The following is a 27,966-nucleotide window of genomic DNA, read 5'->3' as shown; positions in this document are numbered from 1 at the left end:
TTGGAAGTAAACTCCTCTAGGAAATCTCATCTTAAAAGAATATTCAGTTAATAAATCTTAATTCATCTGTGAATTGGGATGAACTTCTACTATGCAGATCACTTCATAATCCTTTCAACATGTTCCATTATTTAAATTCATTATTTCAATTTAAATTATTTAAATTTATTTAAGACATAAGGCAAAGAATGAGATCACAGTTGATTTATATATGTAAGATGTGATGGAACAAAACTAATTAGGTAAAGTAATAATTTTGATTTTTTGGTCTTAATCATGTGCAAAATGTTTGGGTTTTTAGGCTGTGATTAAGTAGATGTGAAAATACTTCCTGGGCTTTTCTGAGTATTTTGGTTTGGTGGTTTGTTTTCTAAAGGGCAACAAAATGACTATAAAAGGTGAAAATATTTGGTTATGCAAATTTACCACAGATTCCTGACCTATCAAAGGGGTGAGGTGTTAGGATGAGCATGAGAACTGATACTGTCTAATTTTATGAAGACACAGGTTTTCTGTTCTTTTATCAGGCCTTACGACTTTTTCAAAGGTTCAGTGATAAGTGGGTTATGTTACATTGCAGCAGTTACTAGTGCAAGGCTTCTCATTTCTGTGCTGGAGAGCTGGTGAGATTCTATGTGATGCTGTGCTTGGATGATGATTCCTCTGACTCAGTTTTTCAAAGTTGTTATTTTAAGCACCTAGGCATTGAGTCATCAGAGACTCATTACCAGAGGTCGTCATTTAAAAACATGAGAGAAGGAAGTCTGGTATCAGATGTCATAAGCTTCTTCTGGTTTATAGATTCAGTGATTCAGATTTTCACTCTGGTAGAATTTCTCCATACATTGGTATTATTTCAGCAAGAAGGCTTTACAGTTAACTGCAGCTTTGGAAAAAGCTTTATTTTACTCCATTCTTTAAAAGTCTTCCTCTGTGAATTATCTTCCCCTTAGAACCTCAGATTTTCAGGTCAGGAAAAAATTCCTAGAATATAAACAGAAGAATGTGTGGATATTCAATAAACTCCTCCTTTAATTAGGGTACTTGGAAATTTCATAGTTTACAGAGACCACCAAGGGAAAAATAATATGAGAATTTTGCCATTTTAAATATATGAATTCCTTCCTGTATTAAACTGACAAGCAATTGCAACATGGATGGTGTTGGAAGCAGTCTTGCAAAACATTACAAAAGCAGGTAATAGAGACCAAAATAGTGGGAGTGATTTGTTTCAACCAGCCTGCAAAAGGACAGATCAACATTTAGTTATCTAGAATTATTTTAAATAAATAGGTATTGCAATGCTCAACATTTAAAGCTGAACTTCTTCTATTTCAAAGATTGTATCACAATTTCATTCAAAGTCACTTTACACTTCTCTGAGAGCTGAAAATCAGAACTTGTGCTTTTACTTTCTTTAGTTGTATTTCTGCTTTCTCAGCAATTTATGATTGGAAAAGAGCTTCCCAAGTAACACGAAGTTCAAAAACCAGAGCAATCTTGTAATAGTCCAATAAGCAAAATTTAAGTGCTGCTGAAGAGAAGCAAATATATGGATATTGCTTACTGGAAAAATTAATTTAAGCTTCTGAGCCTTATCCTTTTTTTTCCAAAGCACTCTTTCTCTTTGAGCTTCATATGGATAAGAAACCTCTGTCGAAAAAAACAAAACCAAACAAACAAAAAACCCAGAAACCAACCAACCAAACAAAACCCCCCCCCCCCCCCCCCCAAAAAAAAAAAACCCAAAAAACTTTTAAGACCAGAATCATTTAACTTTGACAGTTAGTCTTCTGTGAGACCCATAGTAAAGGGAGAGTGGCACGAGGGACAGCTCTTCCTGTAGGGAGCTGCCATCACGCAGGCTGATCCAGCTGTTGTGTAGTCTCAAGGAAACATTCGGGACATGACTCGATACGAAGGGCACAGGAGCCGTCCTGGGCGCTGCTAATGACAGGGTGCGTGCTCACAGTGAGTGTGCTGGTAAAGTCAAACCAGCGACTCTGCGTGTGAACGTGTTTTTTGTGGGTAAAAGCTCTGTTTCCTCTTGTATTTTGGTGCAGCTCTTCCCCCCCAGGCCCTGCCCCTTAAAGGAAACCGCTTTACAGGAGGGGTTTCCAATGTGCAAAATAGGTGGCTGGAAGGAGGAGGAGGCGGTAAGGAGGCAGTGCAGCTTGTGGGAGGTCTCTGGGGAGCCCAGGCAAAACAGCTGCTTCTGAGGAGGGGTAGCCATGTCTGACCTGGGGTTTCTGCAAGTGGGACTTGCCCAATCATTCAGTTTAGCTCTTGGAAAAAGTGGGACTGCTGTACTGGTTTCTTCTGACTTGTCATTGAGTTACTGACTTCTACTCTGAGTTGCCATCTGCTCCTCCTTGGCAAGGGAACTGTTGTGCTTTTATTTTGTGTATTCATATGGTATCTCTGTTTATACACAGTAGGTTTTGGACTTGCTTTCCTTTTCCCAGCCTTAGGAGACTGCAGTACTTAATGTTCAGAGCAAAATAAGTTGTCCTCTCAGTTCAAACAAAGGGTTTTCTTTCTTGGTTGATAGAACAAAATGGCTAATTTTCAAGAACTGCTATAAAAATTCCCTTAGAATAGCTTTAAACTGTTTCTCTCTTCTGTATGAGGATTTTTTTTCTTTACAATGATTATGTGAGTGGTTTCCAGAAGAAATACAATTGATATAAGACTATTACATTTATTGTTCCTTCTAGTTCTGATTTAAATCCTAATATTGCCTGGAGAGCTTATACAGTTCACATTTCTTTGGCAGTAAGGTCATGTCAGATGAGGTGCTTCATTTCACCCTACAGCTTCATCAGATTTGAGAGTCAAACCTAAATGTTTTATTTCCTCCACTGCATTAATTCTTTTTTTGGGGGTCAAGGTTTAATTCAGTAATTGAATATTGCAATAACATATGCTAACATAATGTAATTAGTCCTTACCTAGTTACAGCACAGTTCTTTCAGCAGTACTGTAATTTCCTCCCTTAATAGCCCTGTATTTGTCCTCTGAAAATGATTGCTTATGGAATACAAAATTAAACGTCTTCCTTTCTGCAAATAACTAGACCATAGTCTTGGAAGTTTGTATGAAGGTTGTTGAATTACAGTTTTTTTATCGGCAGCTCTGTAACATTCTGTCAAGCTGCCAAATTTTGTAGTAATTCGTAAGGAAGCAGAACTTCAAACTTACTTTTCAGACTTCTTTGATGCTTTCTGTCACTGTAAAGGTTGCAGGTACAAGAAAAGTTTGTGTGCTGTCCTATTAAACTTTTAAGTATTTTATGACTTAATCCACTTCTGTCATTCATATATCAGAGATATATCTCCTTTTTTTTGTTATTGCATCTGTTCAGGAATTGTTTCTCTTTTTTTTTTCTCCTTGTTTTAAAGTGTGATAGGCCATCACTGCTAGTGTGCACGTCATTAAATTGCAGGTAATTAATGTCCAGTTCAAGTGCCGGGTGTTCTCAAGCCAGGTCATTGACTGAGCTTTGCTTATTTGAGCTGCCATTTATCATGACGAGTTTGTAACTTTACAGGGTCCTGTACTTTTCAACGCTGCTGATAGAAAAGCTTAAAACAGCTCTAGGCTTGGATACATTAGAACCCCAAAAATGTGAACTTTGTTCGTTTCTGGAATAAAGAAGCTTCTTCTGATAGAATGGTAGTGCATTGATGTTGGTATAACAGTTTCCTCACTTGTTCATAAAAGTAAACACAGGCTTTCATAAAGAGGTGTTTCTAATAGGAGCTAAGACATACCAAAACATTAGTATATTGATTAATGTTGGTTACTCAAGTAACAGCGAATTTAGCAAAATTCTATGTTGAGAATTTGTTCTGCTGCATTTCAGATTCCTTCCCAGCTGCCTTCAGTGAACATGCAATAATACTTGTTTTCCTATTAGTATTTACCAGTATTTGGGACTTCAAAGTAGTACAGCTATTCCATCCTGTATTTTATGGGTTAGGTGGTATTTGAAGTAGCATCATTTTAACATGCAGATAGTTTGCTTTGCTCAGTATTCATTTGCTCATAGACTGGCCTGTGTAACTGGTACATTGTGATGCACAGTGTGTAATAGTGTGCTGAGTCTGAAAAGGCTTGAAGTTCGTTAGATAACCTTAGTGAAACTTTGTGCCTCTAGTTATTAGGATAATTACTGTTTTTTCTAATCTCTGCTCTCATAGAGGCGATGCTATTGTGTGTCTACAAGCTGTCTTAATGAGTAGGTCACAATGTGGCAGTTTTTCTGGTGAATGCTGCAGGCTTTTTCTGAAACCTTCACCTCCTAGTGGCTTTGTTTTCTGGGGACAGAACAGCCAGGGTACGATACTGATGGCCCTCAAGTTTCAGGCAAACATCAGGGGACTTGACACAACAGACTTCTAAAACACACTGTTAAACATTGGTTCAGCAAACAATTGCAAATGTTGCAGTTTGATTTCAGAAACGCAGTAATGATTAATCTAGGCAGAGATTTTAATCACACTTGAGATAAATACATCCTGCCTAACATCCCTAAATACAAACCCATTCTGTATTTGCTGCAATTGTATGTCCTAGTGAAACTGGAATTCATGTTCTCAAATTTAAAACTGTTTAGTCCTCAGTCTATTTGGAGATCTGGAATAGGTTGGTATCCAGACAGGAAAATATGAGGAAGCCTGGGCACTTAGAGCAGTGTAGGTAATTGATTCTGAAAAAGAGCTGGTATCACTGGAACTCCTTACAGTAAAAGATTTGCTGTACATTTTTAATAACTGATAACTTGTTTATAAGTAATGTTTTAAACAAGAAAAAAACCTTCAGGTGCTTAACCCAACTGAAAGCTCAGATGTGATTCAGAGGAGTATCTGAGTCAGTATGTGGAAAAATCTCTAAATCACATGGGTGTTGTGCATGTATTTCTGCAAGTGAATTTCCCTTGCTTCTGTATTGCTTGGGTGCCGGGGGATTCTGTTACTGGGTTTGACAGTACCCCTAAATAAGCCTGTAGGAACACTAGAAAAGGTAACCAAGCACATCTTTTAAGAGTTTGTGATGGTTATTTTGAACATATCAGAATTTGAATGCTGCTTTTTAAAACCACTGAACTGCTTATAGATAATCCTCAGACTTTAACATTCTTAAGTACTGTTGTAAATCTGGAAAATATTGCAGTTTCTCTTTGCTTTTTTTCATGCTGTGTGGCAGTGGTTATCTACCCACCCGACTTATATAACTGCATGAACAGAAGCTGTAATTTGTTTTAACACCTTGAGATTTTAAGATCTGTTACTTTCTAACACTTTTTAAGAAATCTCAGTCACTTGAGCCCTCATACTGCATCGATAACTTTTAGTCCTAGATGCTTGAGATGAAGAAAGGGCCTCCTGTGTTGGAATTCACTTGAATGCAAGTTCTTGGTGTGCATGCTGCCTGTAATGCTGGCCAGGAGCACATTTCAGTGGGCTTTGGGATGTGCTGATGCTTGCTTGCAGGTAGACAGCTATAAAGAAGTTCACATTCTGTGAATCAAAAATAAGATATGTAACCAAAAATGAGTTAGACTAGCCCGAACAGAGTTCAGATCTTCTTTCCTGACCAAGAAGTGATTTTCAGCAAGACAGTACTGTGTGGTAGACCTAAAGAGCTAACCTGTCCTCACTGAGGAAAACTCAAATTTCTGAAGAGGCTAGTTAGTTATTAATACTATAGAAAACATTTCCAAGTCTTTTTAACACTTGAAAACTTGCCTATTCACTTCTTTCTTAGACAAAACCATACAGAAATGGTTTCAAGAGAAGCTTATTACACTTTTATTCTAATTCTGAAAGTGCCAGTGGTTTTGTGCTTTTGTGCTTTGTGTTTTGTGCTTTTTGGAAACTCTTCATGTTTTGTTATCAATTTACTTCCAATATGAGATGGACCTTTTAATCCAGTGCGAATACTTAATTAAGTACCTGACTGAAGTATTGTAGGCACATGCAGCTTCTGAGGCTGAAGGGAAGCTCCCTGTTCTGTGTCTCCTCTGTCTGCAAGCATGTTTTATTAGCAGGAAGAAATGATGCAAGTCCTTATTTCTTAGCATTTTGTCTGTATTTAATTTGCTTCTAATGTGCTTATAGTCAGTGGTGTTGATTTCAAATGACTAGCTTCAGGCTATTGAACTTATTTTAGTGTTGAAAAATTGTTCAGAGGAAAGTGAGCCAGCAGATAAAGAGACATTTTTAATGTGAATTTCTAGAGTAGTGTGAGGATCCAGCAGTTACAGCTGGTGAGGGAATTCAGTGTAATAATACGTGAATATTGTGACCTCTCTTAGTCCACAAGTGTGACCTCTCTTAGTCCAGACTGAACTTAGTTTCACGTTTTGGATGAGTTTGCTTTAATGCTGATGTTGCTGAGAGCAAAACATAATTGTATTAGAAAAGAAATGTAATACTAGAAGTTTTAATTAAACAGGTGAATTTTATTTTTTGCATGTTGTTTAATAAAATCATAGTATCAAATGTGTCTGTTTTTTCAGGCTAGTAGGTTTTTTCCTAAGCAGATATTGAGCACATACACAAGAAAAGTGATTCTAGCATTATAGAAGGAATATACATTTTCTCCATTTGCTCTGTATTAGTTAAAAAGATAAACATTAGTGTCTTTTTTTCTTTATAATAAATCTTGTCATTTTAACCGGCAGTTTCAACTGTAATATATAATCTCTTGTATTCCTAAGGTAAGGTTTCTGTAGGAGTTTGTTGCAGAAGACAATATCTCTAGTGTCCTCTAATGCTTCCATCGTGAGTTTTTTGTTTGCTTCTTGTCTCTTAGGGAAAGCTTGTGAGAGAAACATGTGGAGATTTCTTTACTGTGGCAAGACAGAAGGTAGCTGCCTTTTCAGGCTGAGTCATAGGCACTCGGAGAGCCACTTGATATTTCTGTATAGACTATTCAAATGCACACTTTGCCTAGCAGTCTGATACAGTTGTGATAGACTAAAATGAAAAGGCATTTTTTGTCAAATCATAGCCCCAGGTGTTTCCCTTATTATTATTATAAATTTTTTTTTATACTTTCGAGGCCAGGTTGGATGCAACTTTGAGCAGCCCGGTCTCATTGAAGTTGTCCCTGCCCATGGCAGGGAGGTTGGAACTAGAAGAACTTTAAGGTCTCTCCCAATCCAAACTGTTCTATGATTCCATGATTCAATGTTGCAGATGCTGCAGTGAAAATCTCTTCAGACTTGGATAACTTAGCTTTTGGAATGAGCTTAGGTTTCAGGATAAAGGGTAGGGAAATGGTTAAATCTGCCTAAATGTTAGCCACTGTTGGAAGAATGTTAGTGTCCTCAGTCCTCTGAGGTGGGAAAGAGGTGAGGGACTCCTGTCTGTATTTCTGAAGCATTTTCCTTACTGTTTTTCTGAGCTCTTTGGACACCAGGTATTTTAAACTTCTTGCAGTACCCTTAATAATATCCACAGTGAGACTTGGCATGTGTTTTGACTTGGAGAGAGTTTTTTCAAAGGTGCATTGATTAAAATATGGCAACTTAACTAGTCTGTTTGAGAATGGTGAAACAAAACAATGGTTAAACTGCCATTTAGATCCGTGCCTATCCTATGTCATTTCTGTAGCTTCACTGCTACAGTGAAGACAGCGAGGGATTTGATGCTGCCACTTCAGTTGATGGCAAGTCAGATGTCTTGCAGTTGTTCTAAGCAGTAAAATACATCAAAAACAATGTTAGACAGTAATCACAGGGCAAGTTGCCATGAATGATCAAACAGTACAGAAAAGAAAATACAAAAATAATTTTAAGTTAATTGCTTTTTGTTTGCAGAGTATTGCCACTTTATAGATTAATTGCTTAATTTTGAACCATTCTTTTGGATGTAATTAAAATAAACTACCAATTTCTGAAGTAATTTATTTGCAGCTAGGTTTTCATCTCTTTTATTTTCTGTCTACTTCCTCAATTTCTCTGATCCTGGGATCCCAACCTGTATCCCACATATGGTATTTCTATTTTGTTCTCTTGGAACTGCCCTTCAGAATGAATATTTTCCTTCTACAAACAATACTGTTGGGGAAAAAATAATTCTGAAAAAAAAAACCTAACCAAAGAAACCTTGCCAAAAATGTATTCAAAAACCCCAAAACCAAACTCACATCCAAAAAACTTGTAGCAGAGAATGAATAAAACAAAGTCTGGGCAGACAGAAATGCATTTTGCTGTTCTGTGTTTCCAGGTGTGATCAACTTATTGCTTATCAGTTTTTCACAAGCAGCGGATTTCAAAGGCTTGTGCTTACTAGACCTACCAAAGAATATTTTTACTAACTGAAGCAGTTTTTGTAGCAAACCTTTCTGAAGTTTATTTGTAATAGAAATGTTACTGGAGTTACTTGAGGTGATCAAAAGCCCTTTGTTGTTCATTCCAGCTAAAAGCTTAAACTGCCATCCTAGAAGAAAAGTTCAGGTCTTACTAACAAGGCTATTTAAAATTTAAGGACTTGACTTGCTAAGAAGAGTCCTAGGTAAAGAAAGAGGGGGGAAAAGCACTAATAATGGACTTTTCTTTCTTTTAAAAATGTTTTTAATCTGATTTTTGACATTTTACCAGGCTTCCCAAATTATGGTTTCTGCTTTTCCACTGGATGCAGATTTCTCTTAAACCCACACTTATCTGCCCCATATACTTTCCAAATCAGAAGTATGGAATTTGACCTTCTTTCTGTGAATATGGGAACTGTTGCCACCAGCATGAACCTGTAAGGTGTTGCCATCTTGCTGCTGTGATACAGCAGATGAATTTCTGACAGTGGCACCAAGCAACTTAAACCTGTGAATCCCTGTCTCTTGACAACAGCACTGCTGGGTGCCTGAAGCACTGAACTGCTGAAGGGCTAACTACGAAAAGGAAGGCATGCAGTTATTATGAGAACTTCATGCTATGAAACTTTTATGGATATTTCCGTTGTACTATCTGCCACTGCCAGCTGACCAAGTGAAGCAGTTGTGGTCCAAGTTTCCCAAACTCTAACACATGGCCGAAACAGATGAACCTACAGCATAACACAAGAGCTCTTTCTAATACCTATGTCCATAGGGAAAGCATTTTCAAAGGTGTGTCCAATTTTTGAGTGACTTCTCCAACTTTGGTGCTATAAGGCATACTTTGATGCAGAAGTGTTGTGTTACAATCAGGAGGTCCAGCATTACAAAAACATTTTGGTTCAGAAGGTTGACCTTACAGAAAATCCAGTAATCGCTTCATATGGGTCATTAGTCATTCTTATCAAGAAAGGCTTAGACAAGGAAGCTATTAGGAAAGCTTCTCTGAGCACAAATGTTGTGCATTTGCTGTTAGCCTGTATGCTTATGGATAGAAAGGAATGCACAGCTTTCCTTGTCCTTCTCTGTGCACAGCTAGTCTGCTGCAGGGGAACTGTATTGCAGATGTGTGCCTGTGCACATCAGGGTTGTCCAGCTTGGGGGTAAGTTGCTTTTCCATCTGAGCCTAGTCTTGAGTGAAACACCTTGGAAAAGGCAGAAAGATTCTTATGAGAAATAGGTGCTTCTGTTGCTTTGTCATCTCTTTCAAGATTCTGGGGGACACACAGAAGAGCCAGTGGATCAGGATGTCTGCAGAGATCTTGGATACTTATCTAGTAACTTAGTGTAGAGACAGTGTAACCCTTCATTGGAATTTTTTTTTAGTGACTTTTGCTAGACAACTTCCTTCCCTCTTAATTTACGCTTACTAGTCTTGACACACTGACAGGTATAGTTGCACAGTCTTAGGTCTGCTTTCAGAAATAAGTTGGCATATGCTCTTAGTTTTTTGTTGTTTGTTTTGTTGCTTTTATTCCTCTTAGTTTTTAGTATTATGGAAAGAAGGGTGAGGTACTCAACTGAGACAGAAGTAATAGAGGAAAGCTAAGTCTGCTCCAGGTCTGCAGAGGAATAATACTTTTACTAATCTAGATACTGCTTTCTAGTGTGGAGAATCTGTTGTGGTTTAATATGCTTAGGCATGATTACTATTATAATTCTAAAAAGACAGTAATAGGGATTGATTGCAATGCTTAGAACTTCTCAATGTTAAGAAGCTTCAGACTGTAATAAGTTCAGTAAATCTGTAAATTGGGAAAATGCAGTCCAGTCTTGTAACTACAACAGTTAGAACCAGCTCCAAAGAATATTGATATAACAATGAGAATTACTGCTTTCCTTTCTATTTCCAGTAACAAAATGTTTGAATCTGTGAAGTTTCTGTAGTTCTTGGATTGTTTGATCCTTTCATATATTATCAGAAGTAAATATGAAGCACAATAGTTACTGTAGCAAGTATTTTATTTATATTTTTTTAAACCTCTGTTTTGAAGAAGTTGTCTTCGTGGTGTTAGTTCTGTGATCTGGAATTCATCAGAAATTCTCATTTTATAAATATTCAAAGTGTCTTGCAGCTTAGACCTAATATTCAGTGCATGTGTTGCAGTGCCTAGGAGCTAAAATGCTTTTCTTGTTAGATGCTTTTCTCCATGCCCACTTGCTATTTTGCATAAGTTGCAAAGATCTATCTCTAAGCCTTAACTGCTGCTTGGATGCAATATTTGTGGCCAGTAAGAAGGAAAAAGCTCATTGCAAAACCAAACCATTTTCCATTTTGTAGTACTTTGGAACTGATTGTTAGAAATTTAAATAGGGTTTGGGCTGAAGCCTCTGCCCAGAGAAGGGCCAGGGGGTTTCCATTGTTAACAGTGCACTTATTAATTGAGAGAAAACATTTAGTCACTTAGTTTTACTTACTTTAGAGTTGGTTGAGTTTATACTATTTTCCCCATTAAATCCCAACAGTAAGGGGGTAGTGTTAAAGCTTACAGGAAGTTCTTAAGGACTTAGTTCCCAGCCTAGGCAAGTGAGCCTAGAAATGCAAGTGGAATGGAGAGTACTGGCAGAAAAAGCTGGGGAATGTATTTGAGACATCAGTATATGGATCAGGTTGCAGATTACCTCCAGCAGGTTACAGGTACCTCAATTCTTAATGCTCTGTAATAATACAGTTATGTAATATTGCAAATCTTTTTTAATTTTCAATTTCTTAAACTGCAGTAAGCAAAGTTTGTTTGTAATTTTTTCCCCTCTTCTACTTTTTTTAACAACTTTAGCAACCATCTAGAGCAGGTGAATAGATGGACTTTGGCACAAGGACTTTATTAAATTCTATTTATCTCCCTTGGCCTTTCCTTCCCTACAAGCTGAATACTTCCAGATTTTTCTGAGTAACTTTATTTCCCTGCTATATTCAGGAAATCTAGTATTTGCAGCTGTTCTTTTATTAGACAGAAATATGTCTTATATTTCCAGTCTGGTCATTACTGTGAGGTGTTTTGCCAGTTTCTCTGAAGGCTGGTAAAATTTGCCTGTTGCCTTTGTCCTGGTAAACTTTGATCATTCCTGTGAATAGCAGCAAGAACTTAATGCTACGGTGTACTATTGAATAAGGCTAAGAAGACTCCTTGGTTAAGAAAGCTGCTTTCCCCATGATTCAGATACATAGCATCTGGGCATTGTGGACTTGCAGATAAATGTTAGTAACTGGATAAATATTAGTAACCCGATGTAAAAAGGACATGTTCAATACCTTCATCTACTACTGCTGAGAAAAGAGGTCTGGAGAGTGGTGCTTTTTACACCCTTACTTAAAATGTTCTTGTATTTCAAAAGGTATGCTGCTTTTTCTTATATTTGCATAGAGACCTGATGTGCTGCTGGGAAGAAAGCAGTAAGTGTTATTATTGAACACAGTTTTCTCCTCTTCGTCTCGGTTTTGTGTGACATAATCTGAAAGTGTTGAAACCCTCCGTTTTAAGGGAAAAGCCTTCATGCAAGGAAGCATTCAGAGTGTTTGGGACACATGGTTTTCTGCAATGTTGTGCTGCTCTAGTGGAGAAGACCAAGTGTTTGATTTATTGTGCACATGGTTTGGGATAAGCTTTGTCACCTGAGCTACAACATATGTGTTTTTTCTCAGTTCTGTTTTTATTTACACTGAAGTAAAGTATCACTTGACCAGCCAGAAATATTTCCGCATAATACTCATGAAATTAAAATGTGGGGGTGGGAAGTTCTGCTTTTTATGGTTTTATGTCAGAAAAAGGGGTGTCTAGGTGGGAATCATAACAACTTGTAGTTTTGAGACAGGCAAGACTTGATGGTGAATGGTATTTTTTTTTCCTATCACATAATTTGCTTTCAACAGAAATCATTATTGCATTGTCATCTCTATCAGAAACAATTACTTTTTGTTTAGTGCTTTTTTTCCTTCCTCTTAATCTCCAAGTACAAGAAGGAACTCTTTGCTGTACAGTGTCTGATGTTATTAGAAACACCAATATAAAATTTTTATTTGTCTTAAATTTAATATTTTAACCTGCAGGAACAAACCTCACTTCTGTAAGAGCTGAGGTAGCTAAAGCATGTGCTTTAGCAAATGTGCATTTCAAAATGTGCTAGGGAAGTTGGTGTGTTTCCTGAAGTAAACTTTCTGCTACATTAAATCCTATATGACCTGTAGAAATAAGGGCTGTGATGCAATATACACTGAGTTTGATATTTTTCTTCTGTGTCAGCACTGTCTGGGAAAATCTGTACTTTTTCTGTTTGCCTTTCCTGACCAATAGTCTAGCTTTCCCTTTTTGCTGCTCTTAAATACCCCAGCATTGGCATCAATCAGATAAAATAATGTATTAATCACTTCTTGGATACCTGGCTAATGTAAAGACTTGAGGTGTAAATAATAAGACTTTTATAAATTCTACTACTGTGATGAGTTTTATTTAAAGGGAAGAGAAGCTCAGATAAAGGATCAGGTTTAAAAGTTTTCTAATATGCCAGTTTAAATGGAAAGCTAAAAATCTGATTCTAGATCTTCCTTTTCTATGGGGAAAATATATACAGTTTCTCTATGCATCCATTACAACAATTTCTGAGAAAGTAAATATAGTCCCTTTGTAATTCCTCTACTTTTTAGATCAGAAAGGAATTTAATAGAAGACAATGAAAAGATCTTTATAAATATAATCTTAGGTCATGTCACAGTTCTTGGTATAAAGAAGCAAAAATATTCTTTAAATGTTAGACAACTTTGTCAGTGTTTCAAAAGTAACATTTCTTTATGTAGTGTAGTAGCAGAGTCAGTACATAGCAAAGCCTTTGTGCATCTAAACACTTAAAAATTATGTTGGTTTTGTTTTTCCTTCCCCAACATGCCAATATGTAACAGGCCTACTCTCACTGATTGCTTGTGTGTTTGCATAGTTCCTCCCATATAGTCTCAAAACGTAATTTTACATATTACTTTTTATGTACAGCAGTGGTTACTTACATCTGCAGTTATTTGTTTTTCTTTTTCTGAGTTGCTTGCTCTATGAAACAGTTCCCTTTACCCAAATTGGAGCTAGAATATGTCTTGTAGGGAAAAAAATTGTATTGTTTGTTAAAGTTAGAATCCTTTCCTTCTTCCCCTGGAAAATGTCATATGAATAGTTCTGGACATGGCAGCCAGCCTTGAACTGTGAATCCTTCTGGTAAATTATCTCCAACAAGCTCCACATGAGATTTTTATCTTGTAAAGTTTTTGTTACTGTTCCATTTGAGTTCAAATCTAGGAAATGGTAGCATCTTGCGTGCTGAGTTGCTCTTTGTACTTTCAACCTGACCCCACTTACTATTTCTGTTAGTTAAGAATAAGTTGTGCTGATACTTCCTTTGTGAAATCCTCTAAGTAAGCTGGAAGGCTCATTGTTATATTCTTTCTCACATACAGGCTCGTGTTATGTATGATTTTGCTGCTGAGCCTGGAAACAACGAGCTGACAGTCAGTGAAGGGGAGATCATCACAATTACCAACCCGGTAAGAAAACCGAGACAGAATCAGGGCTTCAGTGCACTTTCCTGACCTACTTCTAGCAGATGGAAGAAAAATGGTGCTAGATGACATCTGAAGCCATGGCTACCCTTCCTTGAAGAATGAGCAAATAAACTGAATACAAAGAATTTTCTAATAGTTTTGTGGAAAAAAATGCAGTGAGAAGTTTTGGAGGAGAGGGGATTCTCAAATTGTGTCCACACACTTAAGAATGTGCTCAGCTTTGTTTCCTTCTAAACAGAGCAAAGTGCCAAGGAAGAGGAAAGAGCTAATGATGGTGATAACCTTTACAGCTGAATTAATCTCTTTTTGTGTGCCTAATGTTCCACATTTTGCGTGTATTAATCTTTCAGGTGCTTGCCACTTGCATTTAAATGTGACATGCCAACTCCCTTCTAGATTTTGAGTTTCTTAATCAATTACTGCAACATTCCAAGGTTGTTGAAGAACTCAGTCCAAATATTTCTTACTACATTTGTGTGTTCTTTCATAATTAAAGAAATATGAATAAGGTACAGGGAAGAAGTGGTGAAAATACTATTGCTAATACTGTCAGGCACTTGTTAAATGAACAGTAGTTTTGAACACTGGTATTTTTATGTGGACATTTTGAATTTGAGTGTACTTTTATTCTATGTAATTCTTACCCTTGATAACAAGGTGTTGATTCATTCTGCTTTTGATTTTCATTTAGTGATATGGCTTAGCAAATAGATTTTGCTTTTAAAACATATACAAACAGAACCCACCTGATTTTAAAGTCAGGTTTTATTTATTTAATTGTATAGGAAGCATAGGTTCTGCAGAATAAACTAGTTCTTTGGAGAGCCTAGTCATGTGTAATTCTTATAATTTTTAGTTCCACTGATCTTAAATACTTGAAGGAGATATTCGGTAGAACCAGAACCCTCTTTGATACTGTACCGTGCTGTAGCAGAGGTTACATTTTAAACGAGTTCAGGAGTTTAATGACATGTCACAAAAGTAGGACTAAATATAAATAAATAGTTCACAACTTTTAAGCTAGTTCTCACTGAAAAGACATCTGTGGATTAAGGCAGTATACTTAAAACTAAGTTACACTTTATTTTATGCTGTCCATGACAGATTTCCACAAAGGCTCTTGATCTTTTTTGATACGATAAATTTAGACAGCATGCAAGTCCATTGAAGATTGCTTTTAAGTGTAGAAGTGTAAATATGACTTATGGCTTTAGATGTCATTGCTCTTGCAGTTTAACCAAGTTAGTTGAATTTATAATCTGAGATGTCTAATTATTTCTGTATTCTTGAGTGAAAAGTAAATGAAAGTTGTTTCAATAACTGATCTTTACTGTTTAAAATCTTGAATACATAAACAGAGTTCTGCTAAGTGCAGGATTACATAAAATTTCCAAATGAAAGAACAAAATTGTGAATAAACAAATATATCCATTAAAAAGCAAATTAAGAAAACCTAAAATTCAGTAATTGCTGTCTAGCATGTGTGGTTCCAATTTTCACCTGTGAGCTAGCTTGACATGTGTTCCATAAACAGTTTGATTTAAAACAGAACTGAGTTATTCCAGGTAATGTTGTCCTGGAATTAACCATGCTTAACTGAAAAGGTCTGCAGAGGTTTCTTAGTGTATGTAGAACATATGTTTTAAAAAAACAAACAGTATCAGGATACCCCACTGAGATCAGAGCTGAACTGTGTTAGTTCTTTTTCAACTAATAGCATGAGATCTGCCTCTGAAAATAAATGTGAAGTAGAAAGAGTGTTTCCAGATCTTGTATGGCATGTGACTCTTTTAATCTTGAGAATACCCTTAACATTTTTGCAGGTAATAGCTCTCACTCATCACACATCTCTGCATCTTCAATAAATGAAGCAGAGACTTTTACAGATATTACCAATAGCTTAATTCTTTGTGTCTTGTTTCTTTATAGTCTATTGATTAAAACTAATCCTTTGAAATGGGCATGATAATAGCTCTGTTTTTATGCAGTCTGTTCAGACAATTGACTGTGGTTTCATAAATGATGAAAAGTGCTGAAAAACCAACCTTCTTTTCCTCTCATGCTTGCTAAAATCTAAAGTCCACAATAGCTGTGTGAAACTGGCACAGTCTATGTTCTGTTTAAATGAGTATCTGCTGCTTCAGCAGCTTTAAGTGAGTTTGTTCACGGTTATACAGCCATAACTGTGTTTTGAACATTGCATTTGACAGCGAGACAGTGCTTTCTTCTGAGCTGTTTGAAGCAAGCTGTGGGATCCATCTAGCAAAATTATTTCTAAATTACTTCTTCTAGGATGTTGGTGGAGGCTGGTTAGAAGGAAAAAACAGCCAAGGTGAGAGAGGACTTGTTCCAACAGATTATGTTGAGGTAAGTAACTACACTGCTCTGCACTAGGAAAGTAGAACTACTAAAAAGGCCATCCTCTGGTTTGCTGATCAGACTGAAATGCTCAAACATAAAACTATCAGTGATACAGCCTGGGATATATAATCATATTTTTGCAACTGTAGCTGGCTTTGGAGACCAGTGCAAACATACCATGCAAAGCTGCTGTGCCTCTTAGTAGTTTCCCAAGAAATGCAACAGGAAGTTGTCTGTAGTAAATACTAGTGATCTGCAGAACATGAGCTGTTTTGAATCATAATCCAATAATTGTTTTCTTTTCCTATCTGAAGATACAAATATGGAAGTGAAAGGAGTAATACAAGTTTGCACTGGTGTTGCTGTGGCAGATTCATCACACTCTCATAAATCTCTGGAATGGAGTCGCAGTTCTAGGGCTCAGGATATGGGATCCCAAGCCCAGAGACTACTCAGCTTATTTTCTTACTGAGGGCCTTTGCTGTCTCTTCAGTGTGTGTTGATCTGTTTTTTGTTTGAAGACTAGTGGTATTGGGTTGGGGATGGAATGAGGATCTCAATGCAAAGACCGGAACCTGGTTCACACTCGGAGGGCCTGTGTCTGTATGTCTGCAGGTTGCCGGTTAGGTGAAGACTCTGGCAGCCTCTTAAGGCACATGCCTCCCTTCCTTCACCAGTGCTGTGTTATTTAAAAAAAAATGGGGGGGAGGGAAGGGAAAAGCAGGACTATGCTGGCTCACGTGGCCTTGTGTTTTTATTCATTTGATTAGCTCATGGTCTAGTAGATTTTGGCTCTCCAAACTTACTGTCCCAAATTCATCCTCTGAGTATTGAGTTCCCAGTCTCCAAGCAGTAATGTTAACAAACTTTTTAATCCCTAAGGAATTTATAGATAGGTGTCCACTGCCACAACAATCTTGTGTGTTACAGTTACAATGCAAACCAGTTCGATCTGTTGTGGAAGTAAATCTTCCAGAACATCACATCAGTTTCTTGTATAAAGTTCTATTGAATTTGAATTAAAAAATGTTATATGCAATCATCTTAAAATCTAGTGATATGAATGTTAGGATGATTATATATGATAAAGCATAATTTGATTAATGGAAGCATGAAAAATCTTTTGCAACCTTTTCCATTTCAGATTATAACTGAAGGTGCAAAAGACGGCATTAGCTGCGGTAACTCGTTAGCTGACCAAGCCTTTTTTGATTCCCTTTCTTCAAATACAGCTCAGACCAACTCTGCTGCAAAAAGCACTAATCAGGTATGTCTCACAGTTTTTCAGAGACAGTGGGCATGGAAAGTTTTTTTTGATGTAATTGCTTGCAGTACCATATTTGTGAACCCTCATAAAAGTACTCAATAAAGTAATTGTGTTTTCATTAGGGAACAATTTGTTGAATATTGATGATATGTCTGACTGCTCACATACTGTCACTGCTGGAAAATTCAGTAGTCTTAACACTTTCAGAAGTGGAGCGTTTTCATTCTTTCCAGTCTGCAATGATATAAATCTGTGCCTACTGCAGTCTCTGTAAGTGCACTCTGAGCAAATTCATCTCTAATACAATTGGATGGTCTATACATCATCAGCCAGAGTGGATGTCCCACATGTAGGAAGTTAAACATTCTGAAGTCCATAGGTCAACGGAAGAACAAAATCTGCTTTTTTCCAACAGCAATGCATAAAGGTCTTTTGTGTTTGAAAGTAAATGCTTTACTTATTGTAACAGCTGGGGGGACGCACCTGGTTTGTAGGTCAGTTAAATATCAGTTACTTTTCTAAATTGCACCACAGGACTTTGACATGAAGTGAGATCTTTTGAAAACTGTACATGGGGCATTTTTGTATGACAGTGAATGTAACAGTTCATTGACAGTATAATGTTTGATTTGTGCTACCTTGTATTCAGCTGGGCAATGCCAGGATTGTTATTCTGTGATCACATGTTCTCACTAGAGAACTCCAAAACTCACTGTGACTGTCTCAACATTTATAACTTTTTTTTTAATTTATGCCCACTTAATATGTAAGGCTAAACACAGAACTTTGAAATACCTCATAAATTTCTCATGTCAGACTGAGCCAAAAGTATTGATTATAGGTTAGTTTTCCCTCAGAAAAACTTACAGTAATTTGAAGGTAGAGTGGAGAAACCTCTTTTCTTCTGTGCTGTCTGTTATCCTTGCCCCATTTCTTCCTGCTATAAAGTTTCTAGCAAAACTTTACTTTCGGTGAAGCTTGAGATATTTGCAGTCAAATATTTGCTTTTGTCAAATCTGAGTACTGTTTCTCAGAAGAGAAACATATAACTTAATTTGATCTAGGAAGGATTACTTACTAATATAATAAGAAGAATATTTTGAATGGTGCTAGAGGTATCTGTGACAGCTTATTCTGTGCTTAACACAAGGTACTTGTGCTTGTAGAATGGGAGAAAAAAGCTCTTGCCTGTGTAGAGGGAAAGGTTAAAATAGAGGTATTTATAATATTCCAAATAATAGAGAATTACTATGGCAATATAGTCTTGGAAGTTACGTTTCTGGAGGAACAAAAAGCTTGAAGATATGGTCACTTTGCAATGTTGTTAACACAGGGTCAGCAGTATACTGTGCCTATAATACATACAAATTGCAGGTATTTCCATAGTAAGTTTTGGAAAGGAGCAACTTCAGGCAAACAGCTTGTCTCATCTGCATCAGTGCCCTACTCTTATAAGTCTCCTATTCCTTTCAAATGCTATGTGAAACAGCTGGAAAAACCAGTGTACCACAGTGCATTATAGTAAAACTGTATTGCTGAGATTAATAGGAGAGAGAGAGGAGGAGAGTGTGCACCTGGATGCAGCCAAGGCCATGCCCTTTTTTTTTTTTTTTTTTTTTTTTTAAATAGCATGAACCATCCTGTTGTGTGGTCAGGATTTTATGTCACAAGTTATTTTCTTTTCTCAAGTCTTTTTTTCTTTAACTGAGTTCAATAACTGCTGTATGGTTATATATATTTTCTAAGAAACCTAGATCTTGATTTAAAGACTGGTCTCTTCGGATTTTGACATATATCTGGTAGTTTTTTCCAGTGGCTTATTGCTAATGGGAATTTAATTTGTACACTAGGCATTTGGGCTTCCACTTTTGGCTCTTATGCGTTTCTCCCAGGTCAGAGAGCTCTCTAGTGCAAGGTATTTTTTCCTTGCAAAAATTCTATGACCAATTGTCTTCTTAATGAAGAAATTCTATCTGTTTATCCTGTCTGTCTCATGTAAGACACTTTTTTCCTTCTCTCAGGAAAAAAGCAAGCTTTCTTCTGCAACCACTTTGATCTTGTGACTTGTCTGTAAAACAGGTGCATTGCTCCTGTGTACTTCGCATGGTGTCAAACAGATGTGACATTGCTTTGCAGGTGTGGAAACACCCGATATATAAAGATTGCATTGGTTCCTCTGATACTATGTCAGCAGGTTATACTGAGTTCCTCACCCCCTGCATACTGGCATCTCTTTTAGTGCCACTGCTAATGAGAATACGATCTTCTACTTTGTTGGTATGACCCTTCTTCCTAGATGTATTACGCTGCATTTGGTTATGATAACATTTATATTGTGTTACAAGAGTTCCTGAGACACTTGGGATTGTTTTGTGTTCAGATGCTCAGTTGTAAGCAATTGCCATAGCCTTTTCAAGTGCTTTAATAACTGACTAGGTCAATATACAAAGCTTTTAATTTTAAATGAAACTCTTATTCAGGCTATGGAGAGTGAAAAAAAACTGACAAATTATGTGTCAATGTAAAGGGAATTGATGCTGGAGGTGGCACAGTAGTGGAAACTAAAATGTTTGCAAATAGATTAGTCTGGTAGACTATGTAAGAAATAGCAGTATTCCTAAATGCTGATATTTTATGGTATCTTATATTTTATAATAACATCAGGGGTTGAAAGCTTATTCCAAGAAATCTTTATAAAAGCAATTCTAAATAAATAGGATGATTTAGGATTTTTCTTACTACTACTGCATTGAAGAAATTCCTTTCTGTAAACATTAAGTCACTCTAACATAGACGTAGTTACACAATGCCCCAACTCCCCAATTTCAATAAGCCAAATGTTTTAATTCTTAGAATTCCTTCCATTCTTCTAACAATAAGTAAAAAAACCCCACAGGTTGTTGTGTAGTCTTTCAGTACCAAGCTTTATTAAAAATAACAGATCTGGCTGATTTGAAATGTGAGTGTGGTGCTTATTCATTTTCTATTTTTAAGAGACCAGTTAAGCCACAGTGGTGTGCTTTAACCCTGGTAGTCATCTCAACCCCCTCATCAGCTTGCTTATTCCCCCCTCAACGGAATGGGGAGAAGGATAAAAATGTGGGAACTCAAGGGTTGAGATAATGGCAGCTTAATAGGTAAAGCAAAAACTGTGCACGCAAACAAAGCAAAATAAGAAATTCATTCACTACTTCCCATGGGCAGGCAGGTGTTCAGCCATCACCAGGAAAGCAGGGTTCCATCATGCTTAAGTATTACTTGGGAAGACAAATACCATCACTTGACTATCTCTTCCTCCTTTGTCCCCCATTCCTTTTTGCTTTCCAGGCAAACAAGAGGCTTTTGATTTCCTGCTCTGGAAACTGTAACTTTTTGATGTTAAGAAAACATCATTGACTCAAACACTGCCCTACTCCCTGACTATCTTTTCCTAAGAAGGTTTTTGGCGTTGTTCAGTAAATAATCTCCTGAAAAGTAATTAATAAGCAATAATGAAAAGCAGTTGTTTTTCCTTTCTTTTCTTCATGGGTAAAGCCTTAATAACCACAGCAACACTATAGTAGTGTACCTTACCTGGGTTTGCCGCAGATGTAAAGTGGCAGTAGAAAAGTGGCACAGATACATTCTAAGGAGAACAATTCTACCTGACCCTTGGCAGTTCACTCTCTCCAGCTCATTTCTTGCATCAGTGGTGTCCCAGCAATGGGTGCTTCGGTAAAGCTTGCAGCTGCTCTTTTGAAGAAAGATATCTGTAAAAGATACTTGGGACAGGAAAGCAATCAGAGGAAGCAATGAAGCTAATCAAACACAAAATGAGGAAAAAAATTTACTCAAGGTGACTATTTTTACACTCAACAGAAGATAAGCAGATAGGAGAATTTAATGTTGCATCTGCCCATAACATTTATGGTTTATTGTCCAAAAAGCTTTAGAAATGATTCAAGAAAATACAAGTTAAGGAAGCCTTAGTTGCCAAGGATGGAGGCTGTTCTAGGCTTTTGTGTGGGTCTTGTCGTGTTTTGACCTGGTAACCCTCAAGTAGAGGAAGCAGAGGGAATGAGAAATCTTTCCTCTCTATCAATCCACTGTTCCTCTGAGCAGCAATGCAGGGTGCTAATTTTAGACTGTCATCTGGAACAGCCAGTGAGTAAGTATATCAGCACTATGTTTTTTCTGTTTTTTAGAATTGCATATAAATAGTAAAGTAATTTACCTCTAAACTTTTCTGGTATTGGAATAATACTGGCACTGAAATAAATATAAATTTTGTCAGGTTAAACCAAATGAACCTGAAAAATACAATGAGTACAAAAGTTCTCAGTTTTGATGAAAAATGAATGGAGATTTTTTCTTTTGTAGTATTTCTTTGATGCCAAGGGGCAGTAGCAATAATGGATATCCACACTTTTGCATGGTGCTTCTCATTGCAGTTGACCAAGAGGTTATTAGCTTGGTGGCATTTGAATACTTCATAATTTTACTATGTATGGAAATACAATCATTAATGTAAAATTTATTCTGAATTGTCTCCTCCAGCTGGGTTGGTTTGGGGTTTTTTTGTTGTGGTCAAGACTAGTACATCTTCTCAAGTCATTGATGTACTTGCATTTATTTTGCTCATGTTGCAAGTTCAGAAGCTGCTGTTTTAACAGCAATTATTTCTCTCCCCATTCTGTACCACAACCTGTGGTGGTTTTTAATTTATCTAACTTAAAATGCTTTAAAAGTTGTGAGCAAGTATCAGCTTTCTGTTTTAACAGTAGTGTTTATCTGAATTATTTAGATTTTGCTACAGCCATATTGGCCCAAGCTAGTTCTTCTTATTAAGAAGTTAAAATGCTATCTGTACAGTAATCTCATTAGTGGTCTGTAAGCAGACTGTATGTATAATTAACCATAATGTAGTCCGGCTGTTTACAATCTAAGTAACATACAGGTTTGAACATAGGATAGAAATACTATAAATTTTAATATATTGTATATTTTAGTTTGTGTGGTTTCTTCTCCCTTCCCTCTAGGGCTCAGTCTAGCCTTTTTTTTTCTTTTTTTCCCCCTCTCTGCAGAATAGAAAGTTAGTATTAAAAACTTATAAATGAAAATAGATTGGAGTACTGCCTGTCTGTTTCAGGGTGGAAGTGGATCATCAGCTATGTTGACGTAAGAGCTGTAGATGTGGCTTCCTTATATTTTAAGATACAAAAATAGTTCATGTAGCTAACTCTAAGTTGCGTTTCTAGAGGAGTTTGTTCCCTTTTCTTGATGCTGATTCTCTAATCACCACCAAGTTTGTTTCTGTATGAAGATGGCTGTACAGCTCTTCTTAGTTCAGGATAAAATAAGTATCCTGAGAGTTCATGGTTTTGTGAATTGCAGATTTTTCAGTTAATTGCTGTTGACCTTAGAGAATCCACGTTTTGTGTTCTTAGTTACATTGTGGGCAGAGCAGTAAGGCCCCATGAGTAGATACAGGAAGCAACTAACAGAAACCTCTCATGTTTGTTTTGTTTTATCCAGTTGTAAGTGTGAAATCACTGGGGTTAGTTTCTCTCAGAAGAAAAATAAGATAAATGCACTCCTATGTGTAGAAAACCCTTTCCCTTCAGAAAACTGTGGGACTTATGTACAGACAGGATGAATAAATAGTAGTGGAAGCACATAATTTGATGTGCAGGAGTTGAGGCAACTGAAGTTACCTGGTGTGTAGACACAAGTTGCTGAACATGCATAAGGAGAACACTAAGGAAGCTATTCCCATAATTTTACCTCATATTTTTTGCAACTTAGTGCTGAAAAGGCAAATTGACATTGTTAAATTTGCATACTGTAACACCCCCTCCCCTCTCCCCTTCCCGGAACTGCTATGAGTAGAGGTAAATGCTAAGATTGAAGAAAATAGACATAGCACTGCTATTAAGAACTCACTGTTCTCCTTTCGTGCAAATTTTGAAATGTATGTTATTGCATTCCTTTAACAGCATTTCCATTCTCTGACGATTCTGTGTGTGTAGTAAAGTAGAAGTATCGCCATGGGAAATGTAACTCACTTCTATTTGGTTTAGTCCTGTTTATCTTGTTAAACCAGTATGTTAAATTATCTTTAAAAATATGTGGGTAGGTTAACTATGAGAGTTACAATTACAATCGTAACTTCTAGTTCCTGTTACAGATAATGACAGTGTAACATCCTCTATTGAAACGTGTAATTTGAAAGCAATTTTCCCCCCTCCCTCATCTCAATCGCAATATTGCATTCAGACCTGTAACAGGAATTTGTGACCAATTCTTGTTTAAGTACAAGGCAATGGCTTCTCTACAGTATTGCAAATAGTGGCTTGCTTGCTTTGAAATGAATCACATTCACATATTTAAAAATAACCATCCAACACATGACAGTGATTGTACCAATTCCAATTATAGAGTTGTCTTGGGCTTTTTTGTGGATGACCCAGTGAAATGCAAAGGCTCAGGCAGGAAGCTGTTAAACTGCTGTAGTACTGTGATCACTCCCCACCTTCAACTGCACCATACCCTGAGGCAAAATCTGATTATTGAAATAGTTTTCCACAATTTAGAGTGTTGGCATGCTTTTTTTTCTTGTGCGATTCACGGAATCACAGAATGGGTCAGTTTGGAAGGGACCACAGTGGGTCATCTGGTCCAACCTCCCTGCTCAAACAGGGTCATCCTAGAGCACATGGCACAGGATTGTATCTAGATGATTCTTGAATACCTCTAGTGAGAGAGACTCCACAGCCTCTCGGGGCAACCTGTTCCTGTGCTCAGTCACCTGAGCAGTAACGAATTTCTTTTGCATGCTTAGATGGAACTTCTTGTGCATCAGTTCCTGCCTGTTGCCTCTTGTCCTATTGCTTGGCATCACTGAGAAGAGCCTGGCTCCATCCTTCTGACACTCCTCCTTTCAGATACTTACAGGCATTGATGAGGTCCCCTCTCCATTGTCTCTTCTCAGGACTGAACAGGCCCAGCTCCCTCAGCCTTTCCTTGTAACTGAGACAACTCATTGTCCACCAAGAGGACCCCCAGGTCCCTCTCCTGCTTTCTGGCAGGTCAACCCCCAGCCTGTACTGGTATCCAGTTATTCTTCCCCAGGACCCTGCATTACCCTTTCTTTTTTCATTTGACTTCTTATTTCATGAGATCATAACTTGTGATCTAGCAGTTTGTCACTGACTATATAAAGAATGTTTTAACTTGATAATGCTGACAATTTTGTCAGCCCTCCTATGAGCATTTCTGCTTGCTTGCACACTCACAGTGGCAGATGGCATGCATGTGTTGCACAGTCCCCTTCAGCTCAGCAGGGGGCTTACTGCAGTATATAGTTTCCTTCCTGATTTTAATTTTTATTGTTCACTGAGCACTTATTTTAAAGTGGAATCATGGGCATTTGCAATTGAAAGTGGTAAGCTAAAAAACCTTAGCCAATAATACTCTCCAACTTCTCCTCCTCCAAAAAGAAGGCAACAAGGGTAACCCCTGTCCTCTGTTTCCAAACAGAAATAGGGAGTGCTTTTCCCAAAAAAAAGGAAGGATAATGCCTTATTTAGTTTTTGTAGCCTGATCCTGGGATGTCTAGAGAACATCAGAGAGAAACAGGGAGCCTTTCTTCTCTTTCTGGCATTGCTGTGATTGGTACTTGAAAAACTCTGAAATTTCTCATCGGTGTTTCAAGAAGGAGCCATTAGGGATTGAAATCAGCTCAAGAGAAGACAAGGATATAAAGAAATGACTTGATTGCCATTTAGAGTAACAAAAAAATAAGCTTGACGGAGTTCCATTGAATAAATGTGTATAGGATTTTTAGTGTCTGAAATTTGAAACTAAGCAGACTTTAATTTTAAAAAAAAAGGCATTTCCTTTAGCCAATGAGGGTGACAACGTGTTTTACCTCCCCTTGTCCCATCACTGAGTATTATTTTCTCAAGTCTAAATTATGTATTTTTCTAAAAGAACATTTTGTACTTCAAATATGGATTTTTTCTTTTTTAAACTGAATCAGGAGTTGATAGGGCGACAGGAGTGGCTGAGGAACAAATAGATTCCTAGGACAGCATTGCCGCTGCCTCCTTGTCAGCTGCTTCTGGAGGTCCTCATGTTGCTTTCATGTATTTATCCACAGGAACATTCTAGTATGATTCTTTTAGGTTGATTATCCGCTAAAGTCTAGCCCATCTCCATTTTTGCTTTTCCTAGAGCATTTCTTTAAGGATGCGTAAGTTTTTAAGTTGTACTATAGGAAAGAGGGCCTTCCTTCAGAATTGAAAAAATGTCCTGCACCACAATGCTAAGCTTATGATTTACCTTTAAGAAAGCTTAGCCATAAAATATCATGGGTATGGCAGCTACTTCAGTTATCTGCTAATATAGGCTTTCAGCCCTCTGTCTTTCTTCCTGGAGCAAAACACTTGATTTTTAGGGTGACTATCTATGAATTCGCTTACTTTTTTTTTTTAATGTGTCTGTCAGAGACTGTTAGCCAAAGAACTGAAGTTTAGTGTAATGTCTGAGTATGCCTAAGGCTTTGTTTCCATGCAGGTAACTAAGGCAGCTATAAAACTGGAGAGTTATGTTCATTCCCCTGAGCTATTCTATTCGGCTGAGCCACCATGACTTTTCTTGTGTTTTCTACCACTGCTCTGTACTGTCTGTCTCTTTTAAATCCTCCTTCAAGAGCATAAGCTTTGACTGTCCTGAACTTCCCTTGATCTGATCAGACTTACTTTCTCTATTCACTGCTTCAGCATGGCTTCTGTCTCTCAGAGTAGATTTCAAGGTGTATTTCTTACAGTTGGAGGTCATTATTTTTGATGACACAGTTACCTAGGTATTTTTAGTTACTTAAATTAGTTTTAGCATCTGAGCATTGTTTTTATTTTGGCTTTTGTCCCTCAGGGGTAGAATGGATGATTTGTCTCTTAGGAGCGTGCATTAATATGAGGAAGGAGTCTGCCAGGAGCAACTTAGTTGGCTATGAGATCAAATAAAGATTTTTAGCCAGGGCAGAGGGAAAACTCAGTGCTTTACCTTAGTTTTACTGTCTATAGCTTTGGATTCTCTGGAAAATAGCAAATGTGTCACTTTTCCTATTTAATTAATGATTTATTTGGTAAAGATACTGATATTCCACTCCCAAGCTGAGTATTTTTCTGTTTGGTGGAATTTTTTCTCATTCAACTATTATTAGATATAGATTTCTCTTCCCATCTCCTAGCCCCCTGCCAGTAACGATCTGCTTCTGTAGTGGTTTTGAATCTGCCCTTAGTGGAAGACTCTTAAAATATTCAGTAATGGTTCCCTCTGTTGTCCGTTCCCCACATAGTCTTTCTGTCTTGTTTTTTCTCCTAGAACAGTAGAAGTGAGCAAGTCCATAGTACCTCCAAAAAGGAAAATCAGCTGCCTTTTAGGGGTCTGTCCTTGAATTCGATCTCAATGTACTTGTTTCATGTTACCTTTGGGAGCGAAGAGATGCAATGCTTAATTTGAAGGTTGATTAGTTTCTTAGTTGTGTGGTACGGCATTTTTTTGTGTGTGCTTGCATTTGAGATTGCTTGCATACTTGGATATTAGGTGCGTTGTATCAAATAATATTGACTAAATATCAGTTTCTTGCAAGGACTGTTCACATTTTTTGTGATGCCTAAGAAGAGATCAGAGGGTTATCAATTTCAGTTATGGAAAACTAAAGGTGTAAGAACATGTAATTTAATCACTTGCAAAATACTTGCTGGTTTAATTAGGGTATTCAACCAGAGCCAGGCCATGCCAGTGCCTTCTTGTATAGCATTTGTCAGCTGCTGAAATCCACAGAACTGCTGACTGGAGCTGAGATTAACCTTTTAATAATTGATGTGTCTTTATTTGGTCTTCCATGATGCCCTGGAACCTTGAGGATGACAAGCCTGATTCCTGAACCCTTCTCCATGTTTACTGATTGTTGACCACCAGTTAGGAGTGTCCGCAGTGTGTAGGCAAACATCTCAAGAAAGTTGCAAAGAGTCCTGCAAGTGCTCTTTGAAAATTGTTGTCTGTATATATAGATTCCTAACCCACCTCTTGCCCTCTTCCCCAGTGCCTCAGAAAGAGATGTGAACCCTCTGGCTGAAAGGAACTGAGGGGGAGTAGCCTATTCCACCCCTTTTATAGCTTGTGGGCAATACACCTAAGGGCAACAGCTTATCCCAGAGCTTTCTTGGACACCTCAGAAGTAAAATTTTCTGATTTAAATAGTGTTTCCATATAGGTACACAGAGATAAGACATCTGAGAGTGCAATTTAAGTAATACAATTCCCATTGCTGTACAGAATCTACTGTATATCAGCAACTATCTGCAAGTTTGATGATTGCTCTTGACAGTCATTCTTTAGTAGTGTACCCAGTGTTAATATTATTGCC

The 27,966-nt window shown here is 37.3% G+C and overlaps 1 protein-coding gene across 4 annotated transcripts in view; it reads left to right on the top strand.

Annotated features, from left to right (window-relative positions):
* SNX9 (sorting nexin 9) overlaps window positions 1-27,966 on the top strand; it is a 59,143-nt gene that overhangs the window by 4,773 nt on the left and 26,404 nt on the right. For 3 of the 4 annotated variants that reach the window (XM_027633861.1, XM_027633860.1, XM_027633857.1), the window contains exons 2-4: window positions 13,820-13,906; window positions 16,217-16,291; window positions 17,430-17,552. In XM_027633861.1, coding sequence (XP_027489662.1) covers window positions 13,820-13,906; window positions 16,217-16,291; window positions 17,430-17,552 — 285 coding nt within the window. Of the gene's footprint in view, window positions 1-5,967; window positions 6,064-13,819; window positions 13,907-16,216; window positions 16,292-17,429; window positions 17,553-27,966 lie in introns of those variants that run through there. The other variant, XM_027633859.1, reaches the window with a different exon arrangement.

This window comes from Corapipo altera, unplaced genomic scaffold (assembly GCF_003945725.1).
Source record: "Corapipo altera isolate COAL_440 unplaced genomic scaffold, ASM394572v1 2b, whole genome shotgun sequence".
NCBI classification, from domain to species: domain Eukaryota; kingdom Metazoa; phylum Chordata; class Aves; order Passeriformes; family Pipridae; genus Corapipo; species Corapipo altera.
This window is presented reverse-complemented; position numbering and strand designations above follow the sequence as displayed.